Source organism: Corvus kubaryi, unplaced genomic scaffold, assembly GCF_017639235.1.
Source record: "Corvus kubaryi isolate FWS band 111438036 unplaced genomic scaffold, C.kubaryi_AGA036_p1.0 137, whole genome shotgun sequence".
Classification (NCBI taxonomy): Eukaryota; Metazoa; Chordata; class Aves; order Passeriformes; family Corvidae; genus Corvus; species Corvus kubaryi.
In genome coordinates this window covers 7823952-7837614 of record NW_024580671.1, presented here as the reverse complement: position 1 = coordinate 7837614, position 13663 = coordinate 7823952, and the positions used below count along the sequence as shown (strand labels likewise).

Sequence of the window (13663 nt, the reverse complement as noted above, 5' to 3'; positions counted from 1 at the left end):
TCTGTCCTATATTTTCTGTCACTTGTTCTGATCATATGTTTTAATTTCAGTAAAATCCAAGCCTACCATTTAAAATAACCCTTCTCCTTACCACAAAGATCACCTGATATGTGACTGCTTAATTAAATTTAAGAGATTTCCAGGGATTACTTATTTTGCTTTATAAGTCTGTATTTACTACGAGAGAATGCAAAGGAGCTGTCTAGATAAAACCCACAATCTGTTAGCTTAAAGTGCTTTTAATGTGTATGCCGAAGAAAATGGGGGCTTATAATGTGCAAAAAATTATTTTTCTTATAGCTTCCAAAACTGTCAGCATTAAGAAAAGCAAGAAAAAGGATAACGAAAGTAACAAAAATGGCTCTTTAAAAATTGGAAATATCAGAAACATTCTCTCTGCTCCTTTCAAGAAGACAAACTGACCATAATTCCACTGCCCACACTTGTCCAAGTAATGAATGAGGAGTGTTTGAGCTGTTCTGTAAGGTGAGGGGACAGCTTAGTCATTAGTGTTGTATTAAACAACACTTACAGTGACCACACTCCAGCCAAGTTTTGATCTGAATGTCATTTGCAGTACACATGTCCCCCGACACTTTTAATTTTTATATACGCTTTTCAATTTCTGTACTTTATCAGCAGAATGAAAAGCTGATGTGTGCAAATCCACCCTGAATTTCACAAGCAAGTATGCTATGATGCTGTATCTGATCATTAATCTTTTCCAAAAGTTGGATTAGTGGGAGTTTAAAATTATCTAGCTTTACTTCTTTTGAAAAGGTGTTGCAAAACTAATGTCACTAAGATAGAAAACCGTTTTTCTTGTGGCAAAAATCACACAAGTCAGAGCTTGCCACTTACATTTTCCAGGGTAAGTTTGATGATTATCCTGTAAATGAACATTGATTTTTTTTTCTGTAGATCCCATTATTTTCAATCCAGAGAGATTGTTCTGTCTTCTTCCATACCTATTATAAATGAATAGCAAAAATTTTTTCCATACGTTATTGCTTTTTTACTTAAAAGAAGAGGTGGCCTGTACCCTTAAACCAAACCTCCCCCCTTCCCTGTGATGTTCTGAATGCCAGATCCAGACTATTCCTAGTGCAGGAGATATTTCTGTGCTTTTATAACTGGCTGACCCACAAGGTGGCACTAAAGAGAAAAGTGACAACTTGGCTAATAAAAAGTGAAAACCAAAGGCAAAATACCATATGCTGAATCAATATTATTTTAATTAGGAGCATACTTCCTTTATTGTCAGTTAAATTTTATTTTTTGAAAAGCCTTAAAGCTATATAGCAGCAAAGATTGTTCATTGCCCCCATCCCACATCAAAAGTTAAGTTTTTAAAAGAATGAACAAGACCCAGGTTGTCTGTTTATCATAGCTCCAGAATCTTAAGGAAGATGATTGTGATCAAAATGTAGTTAATTAATTTTCTTCTCTAAGGAATAAGGAATTTAAATGAACTAAAAGCTGGAAACTTCTTTCCAGTCATTAGTCATGTTGGTAAGAGATATGACACAAGGAATTACTTACTGCCTGCAATGTGAGCGTATTTTCTAGTGGAATGTTTTGATTCTTTAATTTTTGTGGCTTTGTTGTTAAGTGCTCTGGTCTTACTTCATAAGCAAATAATTTGAAACATTGGGTTCTGTGATCATTACTTTTACACCAACAGGGGTTAAATATTGCCACTTTAGTGATGAATATGAATCCTCACCAAAAACATCTTAATCATGAAACTCTTTTTGAGATCCAAGTTATATGTGAGTAGTTAGATTACCACTTTTCTAACAAGAAAGTAGCAGTCATGAGTGCTGTAGACTGTTCTGTAGACTGCTGACATGAAGCTTACAACATAATGAAAAAGATTATATCTGAATCATTTTTAGACCTTTATAACCAGACGAGTTATAATATTTTTAATTTTCCTGAGATATGTGCCTATGGTATCAGCACTATTATGGGCGATAGGGGGCAGGAGTTTACTTGCAGAAACAAACTCAAAATAGTACTAATGCATGAAGAAGAAAATCCTTAATACCATTATGAAATATTTTTCTCTGAATTGAGCGGTGTTACAGAATATCTGGTAGTGTGCTCTGGGGCACATCAAATGATCAGATATATTGGTAATGTATTTTGATCCTTAATGAAATCGCAACTTTATAACCATCCAGGAAATCAAGAGTGACCCACGGGTAGCTTGAAAGACTTGGATCTAGAATTATTACTAAGTAGGCTATTTTAATGTATTTTAAATGTTGGTTAAATTATCAGTGCTGCTGTATTTAGAATAGTCTTATCACTACAAATAGTTACTTGTTTTGGTTTTGGTTTAATTTTTTTTTTTTTTACCAATAACTGGTATTCTACACTCAAAGACTTTGTTCAACTTGCTCACATTATTAATTTTGTGAGGAAATCGAAGCATCTAATCCTCAGGATCCCAGTAAAATCAAACCCAGACAAATTTTGGCTAAAAAGAGCACTGACACAAACAATCTTGCCCAGTCAGCTGAACTTGTTTTCCCTTTCATAATTTGTTTCCCCGTTTATGACTCACCTTCAGCATTTGCTCTATGTTAAAGGCCAACCCAAACAAAGTCATGTTCTGACAGGTACCAGTGCTTTCCTGGAATGAATTGTAAAATCACAGCAGCCATAAACACACGCTGACTTTTTTCCTTGCAGTTCTTATTCAGAGAAAGTTTGGGATAAATCAGCATGTAGACTGAGGAATGTCACAGTGATTTTGTTTACAGATGCTTGTGATTCTTTTTACAGATCATTCTTCTTGAAGGATTGTTGCGGGCTGTACTTCCCTCAGCTGTTAAATTTCAGCCACATTTCTGAAAGAAGTGCCTATTTTATGCTTATGCTGGACATTTGGCAAATCAAAGATCTCTAAGGTATTTTGATTGTCAAGATCAGTGGAAGTGATCACTGAAGGCTGAGGTGAGTATCAGTGCCCATGTCCTTACTTAGGGAGTCCACAGCAGGATACAAAGGGTTACGGTGGAGCCAGCAAAATACATTCATATTCTCATATAATGTCTACTGGACACAAATATGGGCCTGAGGCAGATGATGGTAAGTATTCTTGCATATGGTGGGACTCTAGATAAGCTGAATCAGGAGACCCACAAGGAAACATCCATGTTTTTGCCTTGTAAAATTGAAATGGGATATTGAAAGAAACAAAAGAGCACAGTATGTTTATAATGACTATAATGTTACAAAATACACAAAATTCTGTATTGAAATCAAGCTCCAGAAGTCTGAATATTTATTGTAGAGTTTAATGGATGAAGAGATTATCCACAGATGTTTTAAAAAATGGGGTTTAATCTAAATTTTAATGGAAGTAAACCCTTGCCTTGCCCACTACAGCATTCCTTGTATTTTTTAATGAAAAAGGTTCAGTAGCTAAGACACAATCTAGCCATGTAAATGTTGGTTCTTAACGCAGTCTGGAGTTTCCACAAATAATTCTTCTTCTCCCCCTGAGACTTACTTCTTACTACTAATTGATTCCAATTAGCTAGTTTTAAGTGTAATTATTCAGGGAAAGAAACAAACACTAATATCTATGCTCTGCATTCCACTACTAAAAACACGGCATCATTGAACTTGTGCAGTTGAAATGGTTCATGCTTGGAAAAAAAACCAAACCCTTCAAGAAGCTGTGTTTAAAAACACTTAGAAAAAAACCGTTGTAAATAAGTTGGAATACACTTTAACTAAAACTTGCTAGTGGAGAATGAGGACACTTGTTTTCCTTCTTAAATTACTGCTGTAATGAAGAAAAAGAAATGAAAGGAAGAAAAAGAAAAATCAGTTGCTGAGTAGATGTGGATAAATATGAAAATAGAACATCTGGGAAAAAGAATACATCTCAGACACCAAAACAGTTAATTTAAAATATTTAGTTCTCATATGAAAGTAGATATTCCTATCCTAAAACTTGAGAAAGAAAATGCTGACTTTTGAAAAAAGAAAAAGTATTATGACTTTGTAGGGTAGTACAGAGTAGTTTAAAAGGACTGGAACATAAAGGAAGTAAATTCCACAACAAACGGTGGTGAGGGTATGGTTTCAAGGTACAGGGTGAATGGAAAGCAGCAGGTGGCCACTGGGGCCTGGCGGTGCACAGGCAATGCTCTATTGATGCCTCCTCTGATGTTCCTTCCAGCCTGAGAGGTGACAGGAAAGCAAGAGGTGATGATAAGAAAAAAAGAAAGGAGGGAAAGAGAAGGATCAAGATTACTAGGGAGCCTCTCTGTCCCATGGCAAACTTCCATCTTCTCATTACGTAGGACATTACATTGCATAGCCCGTTCCTCATATATCTGTTCCTTTAAAAAAGGAAACCTAAAACTTGTCCAAGATAAAGCCGTACCTAGACATCTGGACATCTCTAGTTAGAAACTAAACATAAATAGTGCTTACTGCCAATGAACTCAAGTAAGAAAGAAGGTCATTTATACAGGTGACATGAGGGTGAAGGAGCAGAAAACGATGGAAGGAATGTTCCTTTCCTTGGTATGTTTAAGCCAGCACAAATCACTGTGTGTCAGCTTGTTTTACAATCCAGTGTTTTCACTTTTAATTAGAAAGTCATTCCCTTAGCATTTTTCTTAGCAGCAATTTTTAAACTAAACAGAAGGTGTATTCCCCAGTGCCATATGTTAAACCTGACATGTTACTGAAAGTGTCTTCTGGAAAAAAAAAAAACAAAAAAAAAACCAACCAAAAAACCACTAAAGATAGGATCACTGTCCCAATCCACTCCCTTTGGCCTACTTGTGAGCCTCAAGAGCACACAACTGTCCCATTAGGCAGCGTCAATTCATTGGGGAATTAGTCATAACTGAAAAGCTAAGGGACGATGGACTGGTAATTCCTCTTTGCTGCACTGGCAACCTGAATGGCTGGAAACAGTCATCCCCCACTTGGCCTTGTAAGAAACAGCCCCATGGAAGCAGCATCTGGGGAAAGTGAGTTGCTCATAATACTCTGAGAGGTCACCTTATTGATGTTTTTTGACCAATATATTAGTAGGCTATGAAGAGTAGTCCATTTTAGGGCTTAAACAGGAGGGATTAAGACCTATGAGTATCCTTGACTTTTAAGTACACAAGGAGAATCCAGCTGTGACCAGAGAAATGCCTGACTGAGGCTGAAAGGGTCACTGGAGCACTGACTGATGTGGGCTGATGCAGTCTTTTTTCCCTATAATTTTTTCCAATATAAATTCCAATTGATTTTGGGCTTTGCATAGAAGGACATTTTCTGAGTCCCCTACCTTTTTTTTTTGTGAGTAGTGTCAGTATGACACAGTCTGTCTGTAAACCTCTGCTATATCCAGATGAATGAAGGATGGATCACTTGGATTAAAAAGCAGCGATAGTTAGGCAGACTCAAAAAATGTAGTGTGCCAATGCCTGGGATGAACTGTACCCAGCTGCATGATATATGATGAAGTTGCTCATTTATAGTGCTTTTCTTCCAAGACTGTAAAGCACCAGTGTGAATACTGAGAGGTGTTGTGTGCAAGCTTAACTTAACATAAACTACAGCTTTATGTGCGTCCCTCATCAGCTCTTTGCTAGCCATGCTATAAGCTGGTACAGAATTGGAAACTGTGCTATCTGAAGTTTGTCCATGTTTCTTCTGATACTTGTCTAGGGAGGGCCATCTCCATAGCAATTCAGTTAAGGTGAGACATACTCTTTTATTTTGTATGAGTACCTGAAACCCTAGGCTATAAGCTCATAAAATGAGATTGCATACAAGATGTTGATGGCCTAGGGGAAGTTTTGAACAACAGGGAGTCATTATCAGGATTTTGCTGAAAAAATGATCCATGATCTGATGTATTTTCCAACAGTCTTTGCAGAAAGACCAAAGGAGTTGCAAGCTTCAGAGGCAATACCCATGAAATCCATGTCTATAACTGTGGACAAATGAAAAACCAAGAATTTTCCCCAGATGTACACACAGGTTTTTTTGGGAGCCATATGCCTTTGTATTTTCTCAGCAAAATGGCTATATTTAACAGTCTGTACACTGAACTACTTGCAGAGAGTAGCATTTTAGAACAAATTACTAAGTTAATACCTTCTTTGACCTGTATCTGGTCAAGCTATATTTTAGAAAGCTGTCATTACTAATATGAAGAAGAGATTAATCTAGTAATGTGAAGTTTTAGAATGATGGATGAGTTGAGGCACATGAGCTATTTAACACAATACCTAGCTGCACCTTCTTATTGTAAGTCTCCAGACTGACAAGCCCAAAGAGGAGGGGTTGCAAACCCCTCAATACTTTGTTTGAGCAATGATGAAAATTGGAGGTGAATCTAGATAGCCTTAGCTCCCATCACTCATGCCTTGTGCCAGTTTTTGGAGTGCTATTTCAGCTTGGCTTAAAAGGAGTCAGCCTCATGGCTCCTTACTAGCATGCACCTTAAACCTTTTACATACTCTCTCCTATACTGACCCTTCAATTTATAGATTAATATTGTGTGACTGACTCCCTTGGCAGGGCTTGGAAGATCTCAGCCTGGAGAGTTATGTATTTGTTATGTGTACATCAAGAAGGCCAGAATGATGCTCCTGTGCTCAAGTAGCAGAGCTGGTTAGCCCAACTGCTTGCTACTCACTGCTTTCTGGGAAGGCTTCACAAAAACCTTAACCTGTGAAACGTAACTATCCAATTGTAATTAATTAAAAACTATTAAAAATTAGAAATGTTTGTAAATGGGACATACTGTACCAATTTATTCCAGGCTACTTCTACTCTTGAATCACATCTTTGCCAGAATGTCTCCCTGCACTGCTGACAAGAACAAACATAACTGAAAGTGCAGTTCAGAGAGCGACAGAGGGAAACACTGCCTATTTTACTAATGCCTGATACTGACAGCCTGCACACAAAATCTTAAAAGCACTCAGACACTTCCTTTTGTGCCCACTTTTAAAGGATTTAATGAAACATATAGAAACTGACATTTTAAACCTGTAGCTTTGGATGTTATTTTGCCATGTCAGTTTCCTTTTTTTTTTTTCCTAAATCACATAGCAGTAGTTTTCTACCTTTCTGCATCAAACTTCAACAAATAATGAACGCTGCTTTCAGATAATAAATGTTTCTGTTCTTTGACCTGTTATAACAGGTGGGCAGCCAAGTATCACCACAGGAAATACGTGGCAACGCTAGTTACTGAGCAAAATCGTATCCCTCCTAGGACGTACAAACACTATTAGCAAGTGTATCAACATACTTCTAATTAAGAATTGTTACAATTACAAACCTTTTTTTAGACTGTGCTGCGAGATAAAAAAAAAGGCTCGTTTATTTCCAGAGACAGTAGACCTGAATACAATTCTTCTATAGGAATATATAAGGAAGCTAGTAAACTCCTTCTACTGAAACTGGTAATCCTTAAAGTGGTTCAAGTGTCAATAAATGATCATTTGTATTCCGCAACAGCATGCAAAGTGGTGAAACACTTCTTGAAGATGTCAAAGATTCAGGACAAAGAGAGATTAGGCATTTCCCCTTGAAGTAAAATGGCTAATATATCACATTTCACGAACTCTTCAGGTTTGCTTTGCTTATGAAAGAAGTGTAGGACTCGATTTTTAATTTTTGTTCTTTTTTCTTCACTATGGAAAGTAAGGCCTTTATCCTGCAAATTGTTATGTATGTATTTAGCTTGACGTACAGCATATATTCCCATAGACTCCACAGGACTGAATGCTGAACATAGACAGATCTGTAACTGCTTACAAGATTGGAGCTAAAGAGCTTCAAAAAAGAAAATGAACAGAGATAGTTTTTGAAGTATGCAAACAAAATACGGGGAACAGAGATGTTTTCAGACATTGATCTAGATCCTTGCTGTAGATATTAATTCTGTGTTTCTGCAGACCCTACGTACAAAGGTTTGGGTGTAGGTGGAAGAAATAGGATGACTCCGTTTTCCAGACAGGGGTTCATTCCTAGGGGTACTCAAGCCAAGTGTTGCTGTATCACCGCAGGCAGCATTTAACACATCTCTAAATCCCTCCAGCTGAGGAGTGGGGGCTCACCACTGGCAGGAAGGAGAGTAAGAGAGAGAGTCCTGGGGCCGCGGAGTAACGGCAGGGGGATTTCTGAAAGTCCCAGCCAACGCTTACGGCGCGATTTTTTTTCTGGGTATATTAATCCTATCGATTTAAGTAGGAGTATTTATCCTTTTCTGAGCTCCATCCTCACGTTAGTATGACAGCACTATTGTCGTCCAAACACGTAGTCGGCGGCTCTTTATTAAGTCTCTATAAATATGACACAGTAAGGGCGTTCAATATTTATGTGGAGAGCACACGCATTTGTGTGTAATCCCGGGCAGTCCTGTGGCTCAGAGGCTTTGCAGCCTCCCCATTCCCGGCGCAGCCCGGCCCTCGCCCTCCGCCCGCCCCGGCCGGGGCTCCCACCGCCGCCTCAGCGACCTCCCCCGGAGCCGCCGCGTGTGACACACCGGAGAAAAGCCTCCCTCGTCCCCGCGTCGCCCCCGCCTCCCGCCCCCGCCCGCTCCCCCGGGGCGCCACCGTCACCGCCGGCAGCCGGAGCAGCCGCTGAAGCTGAGGGGCGGCGGGGCTTGCCCGCCTCTCCCCCCTTCCCATCCTTTCCCTTCCCTTCCCTCGCCTCTCCCCGGTGCCTATATATAGCCGCCTCTGCTCGAGCCAGCCGGGAGATTGCTCTGTACCTGCAGGAGACAGGAAAGAGAAAATAAGAGGAGCGACTCTCCGAAGCCTGACCCGCTATCAGGAAGAGGAGGACGGGCCCGGCCCGCGCCACTGTCCGGTGCCACCGCCCCCGGTGCCGGGCGAGCCCCGCGGGGACGGGCCGACCTGCGCGGCGGCGCCCCGGGGGCGCGCATGGCTCGGGCACTGCCGGGGCCGGGCGAGGAGCCCGACCCCGGCCCCGGCGGCTCGGGACGCGGGGGGAAGAGAGCTGCCTGCGGGCGGCAGCGCTAGCGGCGGGGCTGGGGCGGCAGAGCCCTCCCCCTTGGCGCCGAGGTGCGCTCGGCGGGATGTGTTGAAGTGCCCCGCAGAAGCCAAAGAAGTTGCCTGCGCGGCGTGGCCCCGGCGGCCGGACGGCGGAGAGCGCCCGCCGCTTCTTGCCTGACCCGACCCGACCTCGTTCCGTTTCCCTCCCCTAGGGCTGCTCCCCGGCGGGGCTCCCGGCGGCCAGGGTGATGTGGCTCGTCGGGAAGTGAGAGACGGTGCGTCCCGCGCGGGCCGAGGGCCCCCCTGCCTCGGAGTCTCCCATGCTTTCGGGGCCCCCTCGGGTGGCGGCGGCCCCGCGGGAGGCGGGGGTGGCGCTGCCGTGATGGCCCTGGAGGAGAAGCGGGAGAAGCGCCCGCCCGTCACCCCCATGATGATCGAGGAGGAGGCCGCCCTGCGGAACGGCAGCCGGGGGCTTCCGCCGGGACCCTGGGCCGAGGCGGCGGGGCCAAGACCCCGCACCACGGAGCGGCACATCGCCGTGCACAAGCGCCTGGTGCTGGGCTTCGCCGTCTCCATCCTGGCGCTGCTGGCGGTGACCATGATCGCCGTGCTGCTCAGCGTCCGCTTCGAGGAGTGCGGCGCCGCCGCCGACGGTCCGCCGCGGGCCGGCGGCAACGGGAGCCTCTCGGGGGCAGCCCGGCAGCCGCCCGGTGCGGAGCAGCCCCCGGGCCAGTCGGAGGAGGAGGCGCGGGGCGGGGAAGCGGCGGAGGAAGAGGAGGAGGAGGAGGAGTGGCAGCGGCGGCGGGAGCTGCCGCCCTGGGCCCGGCCGCGGCTGCCGCGGCACCTGCGGCCGCTGCACTACAACCTGATGCTGAGCGCCTTCATGGAGAACTTCACCTTCAGCGGGGAGGTGAACGTGCAGCTGGAGGTGCGTAACGCCAGCCGCTACATCGTGCTGCACGCCCACCGCATGCACATCGAGGCGGTCCGCGTGGCCGAGGACAAGCTGGCCGGCGGTGTGCGGGTGGCCCGCACCTTCTTCTACCCCCAGACCCAGGTGTTCGTCGTGGTCCTCAACCGTAGCCTGGAGGTGCAGAGAAGTTACAACCTTAAGATCATCTACAACGCCCTCATCGAGAACGAGCTGCTGGGCTTCTTCCGCAGCTCCTACGTCCTCCACGGCGAGCGAAGGTAGCGGAGCGGCCGCGTCGCCTCAAACCCAACTCGGTCCGAAGTTAGCAGCCCCCGCACCAAACTTCGGGCGGGGTGGCGCTAGGACCCGGCGGCCGCGGCGCCGCCAGGCGGGTGATGCCGCGGGCTCCGCGCTGCCCGGCCCCGGCGGTCCCGCCGAAGGGTGCGGGGCTCGGTCGGCTGCCCGGGGAGGGGGCTGCGGCGGGGGAACGGCCGCTAAGCCCGGCCAGTCGGCCGGTGAGCTCAGGCCAGGCCTCGCCTCCCCCGCCACCTCTCTCTGGACATCTCCTTAGGGCTCGGCTGTCAGGGCAGAGATTTGGAGATTCTCGGGGTCGCGAGCCCTTGCCCGCTCCAAGCTGCCGGCCGGTGCCGTGAGACAGTCGTGAGAGCGGCTGGAGGGAGCGAGCGGGGGCGGGCGGAGCTGCCGCGGGCTGCGGGGCGGTCCGGGCTGGGGCCGTGCGGGAGGCCGGGCCGGGGTTAGCCGGGGCCGCCGGCGGGTGAGCGGAGCGCTCCGCGCCTGGGCAGGGAGGGCTGCGGGGCTGCGGCCGGCGGGCCAGGAGATAAACCAGCGCAGCTCGGGGACGGACGGTGGCAACGAGCGAACTTCCAGGGGTGGCACCAGTGAAGCAGACCGTCCGCTAGGTCCTTGTCAAGGCAGGCCGGAGCAGGGACTCCGGGTCTGTTTCCCACAAAGACTCTCTGTCCGGCTGCCGTGTACCCTCGTGTGACAGAGCCTTGTCAGGTTACAAATAGCAGCGTGCAGGGGAGTGGGACTTCTGTTTTGCTTTTATTCTACTAGGTAAAGCAAAAACGTGGTGGGATGTGTTTTCACATGAGGTGAATGCGTTTACACCTGCTGCTGGGTCGCTGCAGATTTACACCCTGTGTCCCGGCAAACTCGATTCGTTTGCGTGCAGAGCAAGATTCAGTCTTGATCTGTATTTACTCATATTGTTATAGCCCCTTGGGTCCCTGTCGAGGCCCTTGTTACGGTAGGCAGGGTCACTGTGGAGGCCCCCGTTTAGCCAGTTACAGAGGCTTTCTTTTTAAAGAAGGTGTTTTCTAACTGCAATGAGGCTTTGTAATGGAAAAGAAAGGCGGGATGGACTTCTCGATAGTTCTGGCATGGTTTATAATTTTAGAATTGGATTCTTTTTAAGCTGTCCTTTCTGTGCAGTGACAGGTTTTCTTGTCCTGAATCTTAATATTTTGGATTGTGAAAACAATCTAAGTGAAACAAAGATTTTATAGTTGGAAGAACTGGGCAAAAATACTAAGTCAGACATGAAAAGCATCCTCACCAGCTCAATTAAGTCAAACCCCCTTTTATTAAAACGTATTTTCATTACTATGATTACTGACAATTTAAAAAACCTGATATTAGAACTGCAAGCAGGATTGAAATTAAGTTTTTGCAATTTGTCATCACGGTGAAATAAAAAGGAAACTTGAAAAAACACAGTTGTAAGAAAATATGTGGATAAAATGCCTTTTATCATGGTTGACTGAATGGTTGGGGTAATCGGGAGTTCCTACAGACCTGTATTGAAATGGGCAAATCAGAAAATAAAATACTGTTAACAGCAGGGGGTATAATTCACTTTACAAATCGGAGAAGTTATTTAAGCAGTTATTATTCCCATGTACTTTGTGTAGGAATAATTGAACTGTCAAAGAGGTGTGGCAGTGACATTTCTCCAGAGTTACTGTACTACACTTCAATACCGATCCCCTAGTTAAGATTTAGAAAGCATCACCAAAAAAAAAAAGGTCTATTCACTGTTTTAGTCATCAGGATAGCTTAAGACCCAGGGTAGAAGGCGATGGTAAAATGTTTTTCACAGTGCTCTGTGTGTAACTTTTCAGATATAAATTACTTTGTTTTTAATACAGTTAAGTATATTCACCCTGGGCAAGATGCTTACCTTACATAAGGTAGCATTGCTATATTGAAATCAGTGGCATGTTTTTCCTTTACACCAGCTCACTTATATTTCTTTCAGTAAAACATTTTTAAAACTGTAATCATTGCATGGTTGTAGTTTCAGGTGTTAAATAGAAGAAGTTTTTTCCTTTTCCAATGTCACAGGCTTAATGACTCATTGTAGCGTAAAGTGCATAATACCCATTCTAAACCAGGGAACTTTTCTGATCAGAGAGTGCTCTTACATTAACAATTTGCATTTTGATTAATAACCCATTTTTCAATATAATACATATAGCCATTTTTAGTCCTTAAACATGGACACCTTCTGTTATGATAGACAGACAGACTTGCATGCTCTGGGAGACCTTGGTGTTCCAGCAGTGCTTTGATTTTTTGACATCTTTATATTCCATTAAAATACAGCAGCCTCATTGGAGTAGTAGTTGTTGTAAAAGGGTCTAAACCATAATTTTTCAGTTTTGTTGTACATGAGGAGAAAATAACTCTGCTGTGAGGCATCACAAACATACTAATGCGTTCAATTTATGATTTTTTCCCCCTAAAGTTAGTTTCTGTGGCCTTCACATCTGAAAGTTGTAAATCAGCCTGAAATATAAGAGCTGCATAAAAATATTTATTTTCTGGCTGAAATCTTTCCTACTGTACTTGAAATGTAAAATGCAAGTGATATGCTACAAAGTTACTTTGTATTATGTGCTAGAATTTACTGACAGTAATCAACAGAAATATAATACAGATCTACTGTAGTAGAGTACTGCAGGAATATGCAGGTGTTATGTAAATGAACATCAAACTTTGGCATAAATGAAAAGGAAAAAAACTCTTACATCACACAGACAAAACAAGCAGACATGTTCTTTTGTCTTGTAACAACTAAGATGTCAAAATAGATAGGTTGTTGAGGAAACACATGGCTTCCTTTAATAGACAAGACAGAATTAAAACACCTGTAAGTTACTGCCATGCATATTGTGAGAAGACAGGCTGTGAGCCTGTCCTTCCCTCAAGTACAACCTTTTATGGTGGTATTTTGAGGAATTGGAGGTAAAAGTGTTGGTACCCAGAGAGGTGTGTAAAGGGAAGGACGAAATAGTCAGCCTGCCCTTCACTTTTGGCATGCTGTAGAAGTCTGCTTGTTTACTTGAACACAGAGTGAAATAGATAAACAGAAACAATGTTTTGGGTTTAGCTTGTTTGTTTTCTTTAAAAGTAAATGGTTAGGTTTTTTAAAGCAGTTTTAAGATTTTGTTTGTTTTGCTTTATGGCACAGCAAGCAAATAGATGTTTGATAGTAATGCACGTTATAAATATCATTATTATTGGTAACTGATGTATTTTTAGTATGAAATACTGACTGCCCAGTATTTGCCCAATTACGTCTATGTGGATATATCTGTCTATCTGTAAAAACACAGAAGATGAAGAGTTTACCAGGGTTTATTAGCCTGGTGAAGGGATTGTTTCAGTGGCCTAAAATGTATTAAAAGATGAATTAAAAGATAAGATCTCTGAGAAGCGG

At 43.9% G+C, this 13663-nt stretch overlaps 1 protein-coding gene and 1 long non-coding RNA gene across 2 annotated transcripts in view; one reads left to right on the top strand and one right to left on the bottom strand.

The window, feature by feature from the left end:
- Positions 1-1213: 1213 nt before the first annotated feature.
- Positions 1214-8869, bottom strand: LOC121659555. The gene is made up of 2 exons (XR_006014374.1): positions 8762-8869; positions 1214-8330 (listed from the first exon to the last, which is right to left on the bottom strand). It is a non-coding gene; the product is annotated as an uncharacterized LOC121659555 (long non-coding RNA).
- A 336-nt stretch (positions 8870-9205) lies between these two features.
- TRHDE (thyrotropin releasing hormone degrading enzyme) overlaps positions 9206-13663 on the top strand; it is a 208797-nt gene continuing 204339 nt past the window's right edge. The window contains exon 1 of the mRNA XM_042017748.1: positions 9206-10196. Within this exon, the coding sequence (XP_041873682.1) occupies positions 9388-10196 (809 nt within the window). The 5' untranslated portion in view covers positions 9206-9387. The remainder of the gene's footprint in view (positions 10197-13663) is intronic.